Source organism: Etheostoma spectabile, chromosome 12 (assembly GCF_008692095.1).
Source record: "Etheostoma spectabile isolate EspeVRDwgs_2016 chromosome 12, UIUC_Espe_1.0, whole genome shotgun sequence".
NCBI classification, from domain to species: domain Eukaryota; kingdom Metazoa; phylum Chordata; class Actinopteri; order Perciformes; family Percidae; genus Etheostoma; species Etheostoma spectabile.
The window spans coordinates 3,983,569-3,998,999 of record NC_045744.1 but is presented as its reverse complement, the minus strand read 5'-3'; the positions used below and the strand labels follow the sequence as shown (position 1 = coordinate 3,998,999).

Sequence of the window (15,431 nt, the reverse complement as noted above, 5' to 3'; positions counted from 1 at the left end):
CCCGCCCCCCGCTGCTGCCGCCTGCTCTCGTCCCCTTTACAGGCTACAAGTTTTTTCATCTGTGTCCATGATGCAGGTCTCATCTTAGTGTAAAAAATGTGGTTGCTTTGAGAAACATAACAAAAAAACTCAATCGTCAATTTTTTAACATAACCTTTGAACTATTTTTTTTGTACATATATTTTTTGCATTCATCTTTTAGTGATTTAATGAGAAGGCATTCCCGATAACGTTCAAAGAATATTACTCAGCATGTTAGAAATAATGAAAAGTTATTAAAAATGATATGGTATCTAAGACTTCACATACAATCACACATGAAGGGAAACATTTTTTTACAGATTTTTGAATTTAAAGATAGAAATGTATTTAACGTTGTTAATTGTTTCAATTTTATTAGGGAAGTTTCATGTTCATAAATCCAAATTTTCAGATTCAAGACCATAAACTATTCCAAATTGAAATATATTTTGAGTCTCTTATAAATTAGTGACAAATAAGAAAGCTAATTAAGAACATCTGTTGTCAATATCATTAACAAGGTTTGTAAATCTGTCACATTTTTATTTCTACATTTATTTTTTATTACTTTTATTTTGTTTACTTCATGGATCCGTTTATATTTTAATTAATACTTTTGTTACCTGGTCTCATATTATATGAGTTGCAATCTCTTTCTTTATAATTTTATGTTTTGTGTTGTTTTGTGTTATGTTTTGTATCTTTTCATAAAATTTATATGTCTTTAAATGTCAAATTTTTGTTTTGTTTTTTTAACCCGGGAGGACAACACAAAGGTTAAATAGTCTGGTTGGCATTTCAAAAACTACCCAGAAACTGTTTTACACCTTTTTTGGTATTGTTCTTACTCCAAAAGATTTTGGCAAAACTTTAGCAGATTTATCATTGACCGTATCTATAAAGACTTTGCCCTATTATGGGAAAACGTTGTATTTTGTTTTCATACAACTCAAAGTAAAGAGAAGATGTTTTTTATTATAAATTTGTTAATCCTTTTGGCCAAATTTCATATTCACAAATGTAAATTCAGTTCTAAAAAAAACTAATTTTATTCTTTTTTCCCATGATGTTGTGCATTATATAAATCTGATTTCGGGCTCCCATAACAGAAAGGCAGCTAAAACTATCAGCATATGGTCCTCCTTGTCTCTCTAATGACCTTTAAGCTTCCCCTGGCAAATTGTACTGTATTATTATGTTTGTTGTGTTTGTATTTTTTTTACTTTTGTATGTTGTTAGTGTTCTGTTTTGTATTTTTTGCAATAAAGATGTCTTTAAAATAAAAAAAAACTAGCTCTGCTTCCTGACGCTATTCTATTGGTCCTATTGGTTTCCCCACCGTTACCTAGCAACCAGGTTCCGCCTGTACGAGCCCGCCCTGCTCCAAGCTAGCTCCATTATTGATGATGCCGCAGACACCAAACCCGTTCGAGAAACCATATGTCAAGAAAGGAAGACAGAGACACACGGCTAGCTGCAAGATGGTGTCAGGAGCGAGAGGAGGGCTGTGGATAGGACCAACTTAAAACTAAAAAAAACCCAAAAAACTACTACTACGGCCGAGGGACCAGTTCATAACCCGAGTAAGTACCATAAAATCCCAATATGAGGCTTAACATTTCGTATAAAATGAAAGTACAGACACTGAAATGTTAAATTTCCTTTCTTTTTAATAGTCTGACATTGCAGTGTAGTAGCCTGTGTTACTTTCTTGTAATGGCACACAGTAGAAAATAAGTACATTTACTCAAGTGGGTTACTTCACTTGCTACTTTATATTGAGCTATATCTTTAACCTACAATTCAGAACCTAATATTGTACTTTTTACTTTTTTTGACAAAGTTACTAATACATTCATTGCTGTACATAATGTGGTTTTGAGGGTGGCAGTAGCTCAGTGTGTGGGGAGTTGGGGTTGGCGGTTTAATTCTGGATGCAAACTGGACTGGTAGCTGGAGAGGTGCCGGTTCACCTGTATTGCTCCTGAGCAAGGCACTGAACCCCCCCAACTGCTCTGGGCATTTCAATGGGCAACCCCCCCCCACACACACACACACACACACACACACACGCACACACACTCTGACTTCTCTCCATTTAGTGCACGTGTGTGTAATTCTGGCTTGTGTAATAACAACAGAGAGTAAATTGTACATGCTTAACATTTCATGTTATGATGAATATTACTTGGTTGTTATAGATTATACTACCCAACATAATATTGATAACTCTCTTGACCATCTACAGTAAACTGCCGCTATCATCTTAAAGAATGCATAACAATACTACAACCATAATATCACTATTACAATAATATAACACTTAAAAGTATTTACTCAGTGTTATGTTGCCGAATGAGCACTTTCACTTTTGATAAATGCTGACTAAGATTTAAAACGCAGGACGTTTCTTCTAATGGAATATTTTAATATTCTGGAATTGCTTCTCTTATTTAAGTAACCTTACCCATGAACATCATTCACATCTTACACATGTCACGCAAAACTCACACAATGCATCGATTGTTAAATAATTGACAGCTTGGCACATTTTGAGCCGATGTTGTCGGCTCACAAGTTGCGTTGCTAAGTGACGAACAGGTTCTCCACCCTCTTTTCTTTCCCCCTGTCCTGACTCAGGTGAAGACAAAGAGTCCATGGAGGGAGAACCTGAGGAATCAGAGGAAGATGTTAAGGGAGAGGACAAGCCCACTGTCCTCTGGGAGAAGTCCATTCAGCAGAGCATCTTTGTCGACCTAAGTGAGGATGAAAGTCTCCACCTCAGTGATTTGGAGAGTTCTTTAGCCTTCCATCTGTCCCAGGCAGAGTCTGCTGCCTCCGAAGCAAGCATCCATCTCAGTGGTGAGTCCTGGAGTCTTTTCTAAAGAGCTTTTTTGTTGGATGTTAAACTGGATTGTTTTACCTATCCTAAACCATACAAATGTCAGAATAATTATATAGTGTCTTAACACATATGTAGCAAAGTTTCCTTTTTTTTTCCTTTTTGGTGACATGTAATGATGATGTGTGTTGGCAGAGTTGCAAAGTAAGTTGGAGCTGTCACTGTTAATGGTCTTACAAAAAAGTAAATTTTGGTGCCTGGGTGGCTCACTAGGTGGAGCACACTTCCACGTACAAAGGCTCAGTCCTCAATGCAGCAGCCATAGGTTTGGCTCCAACCTCCAGTTCTCTGCTGCATGTCATTCCCTCTTTTCCCCTTTCATGTCTAGTTCAAAACCTTTATTTGTCCCAGAGGGGCGATTAGTTTTTCTGCAGTAGCAAAGAAGTTGACATACAGTACATGAATGACAACAAAGACGACAACATTGATATAAGGTCAGACCAAATGGGTAAATGAATACCCCAACATTAAAAGTTTAAGTTCAAGTGGGCCTTATGTGCAGACGTTACCTATTCTTTACAGAGTTAAGCAGAGAGATAGCAGAGGGTACAAAGGAGAATTTCTATCTACTGTGTTTTGGCTGGTGGCTGACTGAAGCAGGAACCAGAGGGCAGTATCTTAAATTCTGCATGCAGTTGAACTATCAGACATGATGGATTCTGCCTTTTTAAGCACATGTCTGTTGGACAGTTCCGTTGGTTTCATCTGCTGAATCCCAATGATTTTGCTGCTAACTTTATTTACCATCACTAATGTGTTTTCTCGATTTAAACTAAGCAAAGCATACCAGCAAATACATGAAAAAGTAAAGAAGGAATCAATAAAAGATTTATAAAACAATGTCATCAGGGATCTGTCCACTTGAAACTTAGCTAGCTTTCTCAGACAGAAGAGACGTTGCTGACATTTCTTACTCTGCATGTCTGTGTTTAGTTCAAAGGTCAACTTGTCAATGATGATTCCCAGATCAATCTCAACCTCTTTTCCATCTATAATCGTTTTTTTTTTCAGGAGTTGGATGGTGACGGCTAAAATCAATGCACGTGTCCTTTGTCTAATCTGGCATGCCAAAAACAAAGGCCAATAATGCTAAGTTGTTGGTGTTCTTTATTTTGCAGGGAGTGCAGAGCTGTCAGCCTTGGAATACACCTCCTCTGAGTCCAGTATTGTCAGAAGTCCGAGTGAGAAGGCGGTAGAGAGCAAGAGCAGCATTCTACATGTGTCTGCCCAAAGACCAAACACCATACAAGATGAGCCGCCCTTCAAGCAGCATGACGACGTCCCAGAGCAAGATACTAGTGACGAGGATCAGGACGACCTACCTTACGATGGTGACCTCGGAAGCCCATACTTCAACCAGGCAGCTAATTCTGAGGGCAACATGAGCTCTGATGGGAGAGAAATAGTTCATGCAAGTTCTGATGTCCCTGCTTTGCTTGAATGCAATACAAGAGATAAAGATGATATTATTGAGCATTTGGGTTCTGTTGAGTGTAATGCTGAGAAACCAGCAAGTTTGTCGCAAGAGGATGGCCACACCAAACAAGACAGTTTTTTTTATCCTTCCAAGCCAATTGAGGGGCAACCTTGTCCTTCAGACATTAACCAGTTGTTGCTGCGACACTTCTCCCAGGAGGAGTTGCTGTGGTCGGGTAGGCTGATTGAGGCAGAGACCCTGCCGGAGGTGTCCCTACTGGAGAGCGTGGATTACACTGTTTTTAGCTGTGCTACAGCACACAGCAGCATAAAGGTTAATGATAACCAATCAGAGAGCGATGCTTGTAATTCTCAGATTAGTCAAGTGAGTTTCGGCTCAGACAGGACTAATGAGAAGTGTACAACTCCAACAACAATTTCAAGTTTAGACGAAGAAGCAGAAATGAAAATTGATAATGGAACCTCTACTGCTTCTGACAGCTTTACATCCAGCTCTGCAAGTATACACTCTGAACAGGGCAGTCGGAATCCCAGTGCTGCAGAGAAGCAGGAAAATCCTGAAGAGGATGACCAGATTCAGAGAGTCCCACTTTTGCGCACCAGGTCCTTCAGCGAGATAAAATATGGTCAAGGCCAAGTCCATTACCCGCTCCCGGACTTCTCCAAGATCGCCCCCAAGGTGAAAATCCCCAAAGCTCCAAGCGGACCAGTCAGGTCTGTTCCCCAGAGCCCCACTGCCATGCACAGAGCCCAGTCCTCTCCAGGGATGTTAGAGGTGATCAACAGAGTCCTGGAGGATTCGGTCCATACATCAGAGCAGCCCTACGTCTTCAGAGACGAGGACAAAAAGTCTGCTCCAGCACTGGTGCATCACCTGCAGGTAGAAAAAAGGGTTTACAATTCATCTGCATCTACACTTTTTTGTATTTTGCTTGAATTTCCTTCATCATTATCAAGTGGGAATGCTGTACATAGGACACAGGACTAACGTTTGTCTCATTCTATATGTCCTTAGGCTGAATATGATAAACTACTAACCAAATATGCGGAGGCAGAGAACCTTATAGATCAAATGAGAATAGGAACCAACGTAAGTAGAATGTTTTTTTTGACTTTGTGTAGCTACTTTGTGTAGACATCAATTATAATTTCCGAGTCATATTTTAAATGCAAGTTACAAGTTTATGGATCTCCTTTCACAGGCTCAGCCCTCCTCAGAACTGATGCTTTATTTAGAGTGTGCCGATAATGATCATCAGGGAAACTTAATTGAGGGAGGCCATCTTGGATGCGTGGCTCCTCGCATTCCCCCGTCAGGTACAGTACGTCTCTGTGTCCGACATCTGATATTGTGTCAGGTCAACGCTTTGCTTCGCTACCTGCAAGTTACGCAGTGAACTGTAGCTGGTTTCCATAGAGACAAATGGGGTCAGATGACACTGTTCTAGTTACACAAATATTTTTTTCTTCACTTTTGGAGTAATTTAATTAAGTGGAAAACAATAGCTTGGAGCTGGACACACTAAATTACTTCTCTTTTGATTTATTTCTGTCATATTTTTAAATCATAAGATGGTCAGTAACTGTACGCATCAAATGCATTTTGTAATAGTTCACAAGACAGACATTTGCAAATTATTTGCATGTATACACTAAAAGTATAAACTATTGGCTTACACTCTTCATCAAGGACACTCATAAGGTAAAGACAGGTAAGAAAAAGGTATCCCTTTTCTGTACCATTTCAGTAGATGATATGTAAATGTCAAAGTTTATCAGAGACTCTATCAAGGACATAACGCTTATAAATTGATTGTGCTCATAATGCTTTGTTTTCAGAAAACTTAGCTGAGAAACAAGAAACAATCTCCCGGAGTAATATTAAGGAGGTGAACACAGCTTCCTCCAGCCAGCCTGAGGAGGGTCCCAGTGAGGGGGAAAGAATGACGGCTGAGCTGACAGGCATCATCAGCCAGTTCATGCAAAAGGTAAGTTTGACGCATATTAAAAGGCTACCATTAAATGCATAGACATCCAAGACCATTTTGACTATCTTCTTCTATTCAGGTGGAAGAATTCAAATTGATAGTGAGCAACATGTCAGTGAGCATAGCAGAGCAGCAAATGGTAACTATTGTTTACTTGCTATTTGAAGTTCTTTACTGCATGTAATGCACAGAATACGGAAATTGCAATGTTGATTTTTTCTTTGCATGTGCATTAATTTAAAATGTGCCCGTTGTCAGATGCTGAGGAGCATTATGGAGGCTCAGGACCAACTGGAAAGAGAATACATCAGTAAGAAGGAGGAGCACAGAGCTCTGGAGATGCAAAACTACATGGGCCTGTCCAGGAACACTGGCACCTTTGACCCAAACAGGTTGGAGAGAGAGACCATGCCATTGCACCTGTGTGAATGTGTCCTCATCATTTTTGTGTCTTCATGCGTGTGTGTTTGTGTGTGTGTGTGTGAGCAGGCTGATTGAGGGAGACATATTTAGGATAGGGATGCATCTCGAGGACATAAAGGAGATGATAGACAAAAATGTGTGTGAGCAGATTTCTCCACCCCACTCATCCTCCACTCCCACGTCCATGGAAGAGATGCTGCATGTGAAGCCCAGTCCTCTCTGCATGCCCGCTCTTTCACCTCCACCATCCCTGCATGAGGTAACCAACACACACACACAACCATTGCCTTAATAAAAACTCACTCACCTTTACAGTTATTTGCCTTTCTAGCAGCTCTGCTGTAGGAATGGCATGTATGTCACTGACATTCAACTTTCAACAGACATTCAGAATCAGCTTTATTTGCCAGGTATGAGGACACATACAAGGAATTTTCTTTGGAACATCGTTGCTCACAATGTACTTACACACTCAAAACAACCAAACAATATCTACACACTAATATATATATATTAATCCCCTAATGTACACAGATGATTTGGTCATCTTTAGCCCAAACAGTACTGGTCTCCAAAAGCGTCTAAGAGTATGTACACAGTATGGTGTCGATTTTTATATAAAATACAATGCTAAAATGAGTAAGATCATGATTATCAGAAGTAGAGAAGACAGACTGGCAACCTTCCCTGACTTCTGTCTATCTGACACTGCACTTATGGTGTGCTGTGAGATTACATATTTGGGCCATAATATTGCAAAGCATCATTAGAAAACTTATAGTGGTTTATAATGACAGCCTGAGGCTTCTGCTGAATACTTCAAGAAGCTCCAGTGCAAGTCAGCTATGGGGTACCTACCTGCTCTGCTGTTTTACGTAACCTGATGTATAGATTTATGTGTAGTCAGAAAATGACATAATCGCTAACCCTGTACGCAGTTCTGTCAGATTTTCTTCCAGACTGTGGAACCATTGGTGAACATGTCTGTATATTGGACACAGTGAACATTAAATATATATACATCCATACTCTTAACAGAAACAATATAGATTCAAGGTGATTCCTAATTTTGTCTGTAGTACCACCAAGAAATGGACTTTTCTGGCTTTGTGTGAAATGTCTTAAGAACAATGTACTGTATTTGAGGTATAGGCCGCTAGTTTTATTGGGGACAACTTCTGGTAACAGTTGATACTGCTCACATCAATGGAGCTATTTTGCATTTGAAATGCACACTTAACTAGCTTTTTGTGGCCACTTCATAATTAGAATCAGCTTTCCATAATTGTACTGCTGCACACAGACAATACCTGATCACCCATTTTGTAACGGCCTGTGGTTGTATAGCAGTGTGTAGCAGCGACATTTCCTCTCTGTGTCTGTGCAAGCTTATATATTAGACCTAATGCCTAGTGTTTGTCAGTACATACAGTATTATATACTAATCAAATGAAATACTAGTGTTTACATTTTAATTCAGTTTTGCTTTAAAATTTTAGTTTACTATTTCTTTCTCTTTTTTCATACATTAACCCTTAAAGATTTGATGGATTTGATGCCACATTAGCAGCAGGGCTCTAGGATTTGCTAAAGTAGGCCAGTTAGTCAGCCCTTCTTTCCATGTGCATTATCATTTATAGTTCCCAGAGGATGAATTATGATGTCTTAGATGACCATCTGACTTTTCTTTTACTGTCTTGACATTTTGGTTCAGAGTGAAATGCTTTGACATCTAAACAACATTTAGATTCCCCAAGATGAATAATGACTTTCCAATGTCAATGTTATATATTCCAGTCTGGGTGCAGCCTGCTCTGTGTTGAATAGTAAGCATCCTCACCTTGCACCTTCTCTCCTGGAGAAAAGGCTGAGTATGTGTGTGTAATATTACACTAACCGCATATTATCTGACTGGGTCTCATGTTTCAGGGGCCAAGTGCAGGTTTCTCCCATGTGGGTTATAAGACGGAGGGACGGAAAGAGGACGAAAATACGGAGGAAGTGGAGGAGGCCATTGAAGTCCATGGAGATGAGGAATTACAGCAACGCAGTGAACTCACCACAACTGACTCTTTACTGAAAAAAACTGGACATAGACACTGCCATTCAAGGTGCTTGTTAAGATATTTTAAACACTCCAATAAAAATGAAAATTGTTTTCTTGGCTAGAATAAATACATATGATACAGTACTGTTTTGTCTAGCCATTGATGTTTTGAGTGGTGCTTGCTTGTGTGTTTGTGCTCAAATAATAGGCACGTTCTCAGCCTTCCCCTGGGAAGATAGGGTTTCAGGTGCAGTGTTGGTGTTAGGTTCCACAGAGTGTTTGAGTCACTGTGTTCTTTTCTGTTCTGTTTCAGGAGCTCACAGGGCTCTGTGGAGGGACTGGGAATCCAGACAGCTGGGGCTGAAGAAGAGAGGAGCTCTGTTTCATTAGAAGTGATAGATAACAGTAACATCTTGGCATACTTGAGTGGAAGCAGCTCATCCTTGAGACAGCGGCAGTGGACACCCAACAGGTCAGTGTTGTGATGTTAAAGGCTACCTGACCATATAGATCTAAGAGCTAACTGTGACGTGATTGGCTCTCTATTGTGGTTTCTCTGTACTGGTTTGCTTTTAAATAATGTATCGATAATACAAGTAATCCATCTTGTAATCCTGCCAGTGTAAGTGCAAAATGTATGTATGTATGTATGTATGTATGTATGAATGCATGTGTGTATGTATGTATGTATGTATGAATGCATGTGTGTATGTATGTATGTATGTATACATGTACTGTATGTGTTTATGTATGTATGTACTGTATGTGTGTAGGTATTTACAGTATGTGTGTACGTATATACGTACTGTATGTATGTATGTATGAATGAATGTATGTATGTGTTTATGTGTGTATGTATTTACAGTATGTGTGTATGTATGTATTTACTATATGTGTGTATGTATGTATATACGTACTGTATGTATGCATTTATGCACTGTATATATGTATGTATGCATGCATATTTTACCTATGCATACTGTATGTGACTTTTTGTATTTTAAACAAAACCTCACCCTTCCCCAACTCCCCTCCTCTCCACCCAACGGACTCTAAATATCTCACTGGTTGCTGCAGTCGTAGCACCCCAGACAGTGTCTTGAACCCAGCAGGTGAATGTGATCTGGGTGACTGTGTGAGTCCGGCTGTGGAGGTCTCATCTTCCTCTGATGCCCGCAGAGACTCAGACTCCCACATTCCCTCAAAGCCTCCTCTCGACAACTCATCTGTATCACAGGTCAGTTGCAGATAGTCAAGACACTAGACAATTTTTGGTCTGTTTTGTTGTCTAAGAGATTTTCAGGGATATTGTTTAAGTTACAGTTGTGTGTGGAGGATGCACAGGCTGCTTTATTTAAACTGATGTCGGGTTTTCTGGGGTGCAGAGGATTTTGAGCCCGGAGACAGACAGTGGATTTGGGAGCTCTTACTTGAATCAATCAGCTTCTGGACCATTTCATCCAAATCTGCTCACAGAAAGGTACAAATGAAATACTTTACTATTTATAAAATAGTACAAAATAGTATATACATGTCAATTTGACAAGTTTGATCCTCTCTTCTGCAGTGTACACTCCCAGAATGAGGCTTTAAGTAGCTCAGACAGTGACGGCTCCTGCTCCAACCTGCAGACAGCCGTCCATTCAGCCTTCCTCACCAGCCAGCGGTGGGCAAGTCCCCACCCGTCTGTCCAAACACAGTCCTGTGGTGCTGCAGCTGCAGTGGAGCGGTGGGTGGAGAGCACCACTAAGGAGCCTTCAGTCAGGCTGCAAGGTGAGCAAATCCAGCTAACAAAGAAGTTCTCTTTGTTATCTCATCTTATTATCTGATAAATGCTTCTCCACCACTGACCAAACAGGATCTGAACACAGTCCGCCTGCCCAGCTCCATCACCACGTATCAGAACCCGCACTCAGCACCACCATGGACACAGAGGAGAGAGGCAGCCCACTGTACTCCTGCTCATGTAATAGGTCAGTGTATGCTCAAGAGCAGCTAGTGTTGGTGGTTGACTGCTGAAAAACTTTAAACTTTGTGTTGTCTTCCCGTAGACCAACATTTAATTTTTCTGGGTCAAAATTTGAATTTAAAACATCCTTAAGACACTTTTGTCTCTTTTCCCAAAGTCCTTTGTCGATTTTTTTTGGATATTTTTGTTGTTGTTTTGAAGTTTTTGAAGCTTTCTCCGACATTTGTTGCCACTTTTTGCCTTTTTCTTACTTTTCCCGGAGTTCTTTCTCACTTTTTACAATGTCTTGGTTTTTTTCCTACATTTCTGACACTTTTTTTAGTGTGCTTAAACCTTTTTTTCTTCTTAAAATGCTATGAAATTAAATAAAACACCCAAATTCAATGAAAATAGTGAACTGATCAGTTATTTAACTTGTGAGGAACGTCGTATGGAGCCATTCATGTTATTTATTTTACAATTTGGTTGAAGGAAACCCAAATTTCTGATTTAGAAACTTTTTGAAAGCAGGTCAAATATGACCCTGAGGACAACAGGAGGGTTAAGACAAAGATGTAATCATCCTCTTCTCTGCTGTCGCCTATTTAATCAGTGAACCTTAGTGGTGTAAATCACACATTTTATCACGATACAATATTATATTGATTACTTGGACAAGGATAAAATATTTACTGATATCACAAAGTCTGCAAAGATCAAATTGAGGGGCCTGCGACCGATATAAGACAACAGATAAGCCGATTTCAGACAGTCATTTCCATCTTTATATATTATATTAAAGGCAACTATATTTGACAAGTTTATTACTAAGCCATTAAAACAGAAACAATTAAAAACAAACTACTCTTTTTGATTAAAACTATACAAAGTGGGAATTTCAAAATAAAGGTGCATCTTAAAGATGCCGATATGCATCGATATTTTCACTTTCTATTGATAATATTGGATTGTTGATGATTGACATATGGATCCAGATAGATGTATCATCTGTATGTGTGTCTGCTTAGTGAGGCTCTCCTGGCCTTGCAGTCAGAGGTATCCCGGCTGAAGAAGGAGCTGGAGGAAGGCTTGGTCCAGCTGCCCCACCTAGCCCAAAAGATGGACTATCTCACCTCCAAATACAGACAGGATTGCCAGGAGCGCAAGTCTAAAACCCGACCTCGGACCCACCACAGACCAGCATACAACAGGTGATCCCGCTGGCTGGTTTTAGTGGAGGAACACAAGGATAATGGCCATTTTTAGGGGGTGTATTGATGAATGAAAGAGATATGTTCTTACAATTTATACATTATACTGACATTATTATGACCCTTTTTATTCTACTCTCTAGTGTGTGGAAGCCATCCAGTGGCAGCACACAGGATGTGAGCGATCTCAGTTCCAGCCAGGTGAGGATAGAGGACTGGATCTCTTCAGACATGGGCCCCAGCAAGAGCAAAGGTATTCCACCACCGCTAGTCTTGTACAAAGTACTTGAAAGCAATCCTTGAGTAAAAGTACAAGTATCTTACCAGAAAATTACTTTGGTAGCAGTCAGTCACTTTTTAGAATACTTCTTGAGTAAAAGTCTTAAAGAGTCTGATATTGACTGTACTTAAGTATCAAAAGTAATTTTCTGATAGTACATGTATTTAATTATCAGATCCAAAGTAAAATAACACCTTATATACTTTCTTTGTTGTAGTAAAGCATAATACTCAATGTTTTCCACACCTTTTTAAACATCAAAATACTGACATTTGACAACAAAGAGAAAAACACAAAGAGAATTTTTATTTTTTTGTGAGCAGCGTGTGTCCGTATTATTCCTTGGTCATCTACTATGGTTAGATATGCTCTTCAGGTACAGACAGTGGTGACACAGCTGGCTCTGAGATCATATTGCAGTTTCACAGTTCACCTGTAGCGCCAGAGTTTCAATATAGACTTTGTGAGGCGCTGCAATCCAACAGAGGTCCGAGCCAAAGCTGTTTTTCACAATATAGTACAGTCTTTGTAAATTGGATAGAATTTACATAGGTAATAGATTTAAAAAAAGGAATAACGTGTGTGTTATGCTCCTTCAGGATCAGAGGGAAACAGCTCAGTGAAAACCTCTCGTCTGAACAGCTCCATTTTAAAAGGAGGGAAGGCTTGTGACAGCCACGCCAAGCAGAGACTACAAAGTAAGTGACTTTACCATCTAATGTTTAGAACGTCAACATTTTGGTGTTATTGGGATTGATGAAACAATGCATTTTGCAGTCACTATACAGGGTATACTGTAAGTAGTCTCGCGTTTCTAGACGTATCCCTACAGCACCGAGGAGTAGGGTCTGACTACACCACAGACACATTCTCGGATAGGAGGAAAAATGCTTTGGTGTTTTTTGGGCTTCTTTAACCCTTGTGTTGTCATCGGGTCAAATTTGACCGGTTTACAAAAATTGTCTATATCAGAAAGAATGTTGTAAAAAAGTGACAAATTACAAAAAGCAGACCAAAAACATTATTTTTTTAAACGGAAAAAGTTACCAAAATATTCCCATTAAAAATACTGGAAAACAGGACAAAGAAATTGTTAAAGAAATTGACAAAAACATAATAATAAAAAAAAGTCAAAAAAATGACAAAGAATAGGAATAAAATTAACCAAAACATTGAGAAAAGTGTAGATAAAAAACAACAAAATGTTGAAATTTCAACCCAGAAAAACACAAAGTTGCAGGTCAATGGGAAGACAACACAAGGGTTAACCCTCATGTTGTACTTGGGTCAAATTTGACCCGTTTAGAGTTAAGTTGTTTGTTTTTTTTGGCACAAAAAATGGGCCGTCGAAATAAGCGCTGAAAATGTCATCACTAAAAAAATATCAAAAAGGCACCCACAACACTGAAAAAGTGACAAAAATGTCGGAAAAAGTGATAATAATGTTGGAAAAAAGCGACCAAAATGGTTTTTTTTTCCATGGTTGACGGGAAGACAACACAAGGGTTAAACCAGTCACAATCTACTTGGGTGGCGCAATGGTGGCGCTGAAAAAATAAAAAATAAATAAAATATTTTGTTATAGTGAAACATTTGCACCCCTCAAAAGAAAAACGCCACATAATATATTAAATTAACTGTTTACACAATACAGAAATGAGCTATTTAAATGAGCTGAATACATGGTTAAACCTCATTAACTCTTACACGGCGTGTGTAATTTGTCCACAGCAATACCTGTCCACCGGACCAGAAACGTCCCAGTTAGAGCGAGTAAATGCCGTAAACATACGCTTTGTAAATCTTAGACATTCCCCATAAGAACCAAGCAGGCCCGCCTTAGTGAACAATTCAAATTTTTTTCAAAATCTGCCTTTTTCAGTGTGTATTTTGCTAGCTTGAAGTTTGGTGTCGTTCCCCCATCTGGAAGAGTAAGTGTTTTTTTGTGATCATTTTTTTTTATATTTTATTTAAACAAAAGTGCAAAACATTGGTCCAGATAACATGCAGAAAAGTACACCACACACACCGAAAAAGGCACAATGCACCTTTTCCACAATCCTTCCTTGCAATCAAATGTGTCAATCAAAAACAGAGGAAATATGGGAAGGAGGGAGACAACAAAAACAACAAGAACAAAAGTGTAACAGTGTTAAAACAGGGCAGAGATATATTTTATATATTTTATTTGCCAAGTACATTTACACATACGAGGACTGTATCTTCGGCCTATCCACTAACTCCAGTTGTAATGCCAGTATCTACAGAAATGGCAGGAGTTATTTAACATGCCCGTCTTCAAGTCATCGGAATTATCACCCTGGTTAACAGTATTGTGTTCTATTGGTACATATACTGTAGTGCTTCTCATCTTCTGTTCCTGCAATCAGCAGCCGTCACGGAGAGTTTTTACTCCAAGGAGAGGTGGTCTCTTTTCTCCTCTGCGTCTCTCCAGAAGCCTCTTCTCCAGGTCAGCTATGGCTCCTCCAGCAGCCTGCCCGCCAGGTACACGTCACGTACTAAAAGCACACAGATATTAACCAGAACTTATTAAACGATATAGTTTGGGTAAAGTGGAGTCACTTTTTCCGCTGTGTGTGTCCTCCAATCCAGCTATAAAGTAAGGGAACCGCCTCTGCAGTCCGTGTCCCATCCCAGAAAGCACTCCACCCAGTCAGATTCGGCCCTCCTGCCCAGTAATGTGTACTTCCAGCGGACACCGTCCCCAGTATCAGTGCCCTCAAAGACCGGCAGCAGGACAGGCAGACGCAGAGGGACCAAGGTGAGATTTCTTCACATGCATGTCTGCTGAGATCCCCCCTGTATAAAAGAATATCTGCTGTGTTTCGCCAAAAATACAAAGCCAACTATTTCATAGGAAAGTCTGCTAACTGTTTTCTAGGAGGAAGACATGAACAGGACTCTAGACCAGGCCATTGAGGTGGCCCGCAGCATGAAGAGGACCACCGACCGGATGGCCAAGAGACTGTCAGCGGACCTGTCTGAGGCTCAAGTCCACAGAAAACATTACAGCATGCAGCCACCAGGGGGCAGGAAACACCATGCATGATAGTGAATCACCGATTCTTGAGGCCTATGTAGAACATTTCTTTTTTGAATAAGTTATTTAAGGACCTGTTTGTGTTAAGTTTTTTTTTTTTTTTACATGGTTTG

The 15,431-nt window shown here is 39.7% G+C and overlaps 1 protein-coding gene across 4 annotated transcripts; it reads left to right on the top strand.

Annotated features, from left to right (window-relative positions):
- Window positions 1–1,332: 1,332 nt before the first annotated feature.
- Window positions 1,333–15,425, top strand: aknad1 (AKNA domain containing 1). Of its 4 annotated transcripts, XM_032532089.1 has the most exons (22): window positions 1,333–1,604; window positions 2,662–2,883; window positions 4,042–5,240; window positions 5,376–5,450; window positions 5,563–5,677; window positions 6,200–6,348; window positions 6,428–6,487; window positions 6,607–6,740; window positions 6,838–7,030; window positions 8,701–8,882; window positions 9,132–9,290; window positions 9,896–10,055; window positions 10,204–10,298; window positions 10,386–10,591; window positions 10,677–10,791; window positions 11,795–11,977; window positions 12,121–12,230; window positions 12,634–12,744; window positions 12,857–12,955; window positions 14,648–14,762; window positions 14,871–15,039; window positions 15,160–15,425. In XM_032532089.1, the coding sequence occupies exons 2-22, from the start codon at window positions 2,679–2,681 to the stop codon at window positions 15,325–15,327; spliced, it is 4,002 nt and encodes a 1,333-aa protein (XP_032387980.1). In that variant the 5' UTR covers window positions 1,333–1,604; window positions 2,662–2,678; the 3' UTR covers window positions 15,328–15,425. The 4 variants fall into 4 exon arrangements, 3 of the variants coding, with proteins under 3 accessions (XP_032387980.1, XP_032387982.1, XP_032387981.1); XR_004334438.1 differs by lacking the exon at window positions 12,634–12,744 and having other exon boundaries at window positions 14,713–14,762; window positions 15,160–15,244; XM_032532091.1 differs by lacking the exon at window positions 12,634–12,744 and having other exon boundaries at window positions 14,651–14,762.
- Window positions 15,426–15,431: the final 6 nt, after the last annotated feature.

What these genes read in the sequence shown, in the direction of transcription:
- aknad1 (XM_032532089.1), top strand. Translation starts at nt 2,679, where the DNA reads ATGGAGGGAGAACCTGAGGAATCAGAGGAAGATGTTAAGGGAGAGGAC. An exon ending in GCATAGCAGAGCAGCAAATG is followed by an intron (nt 6,488 to 6,606) that starts GTAACTATTGTT and finishes GCCCGTTGTCAG; the next exon opens with ATGCTGAGGAGCATTATGGA. An exon ending in CACAGACCAGCATACAACAG is followed by an intron (nt 11,978 to 12,120) that starts GTGATCCCGCTG and finishes TCTACTCTCTAG; the next exon opens with TGTGTGGAAGCCATCCAGTG.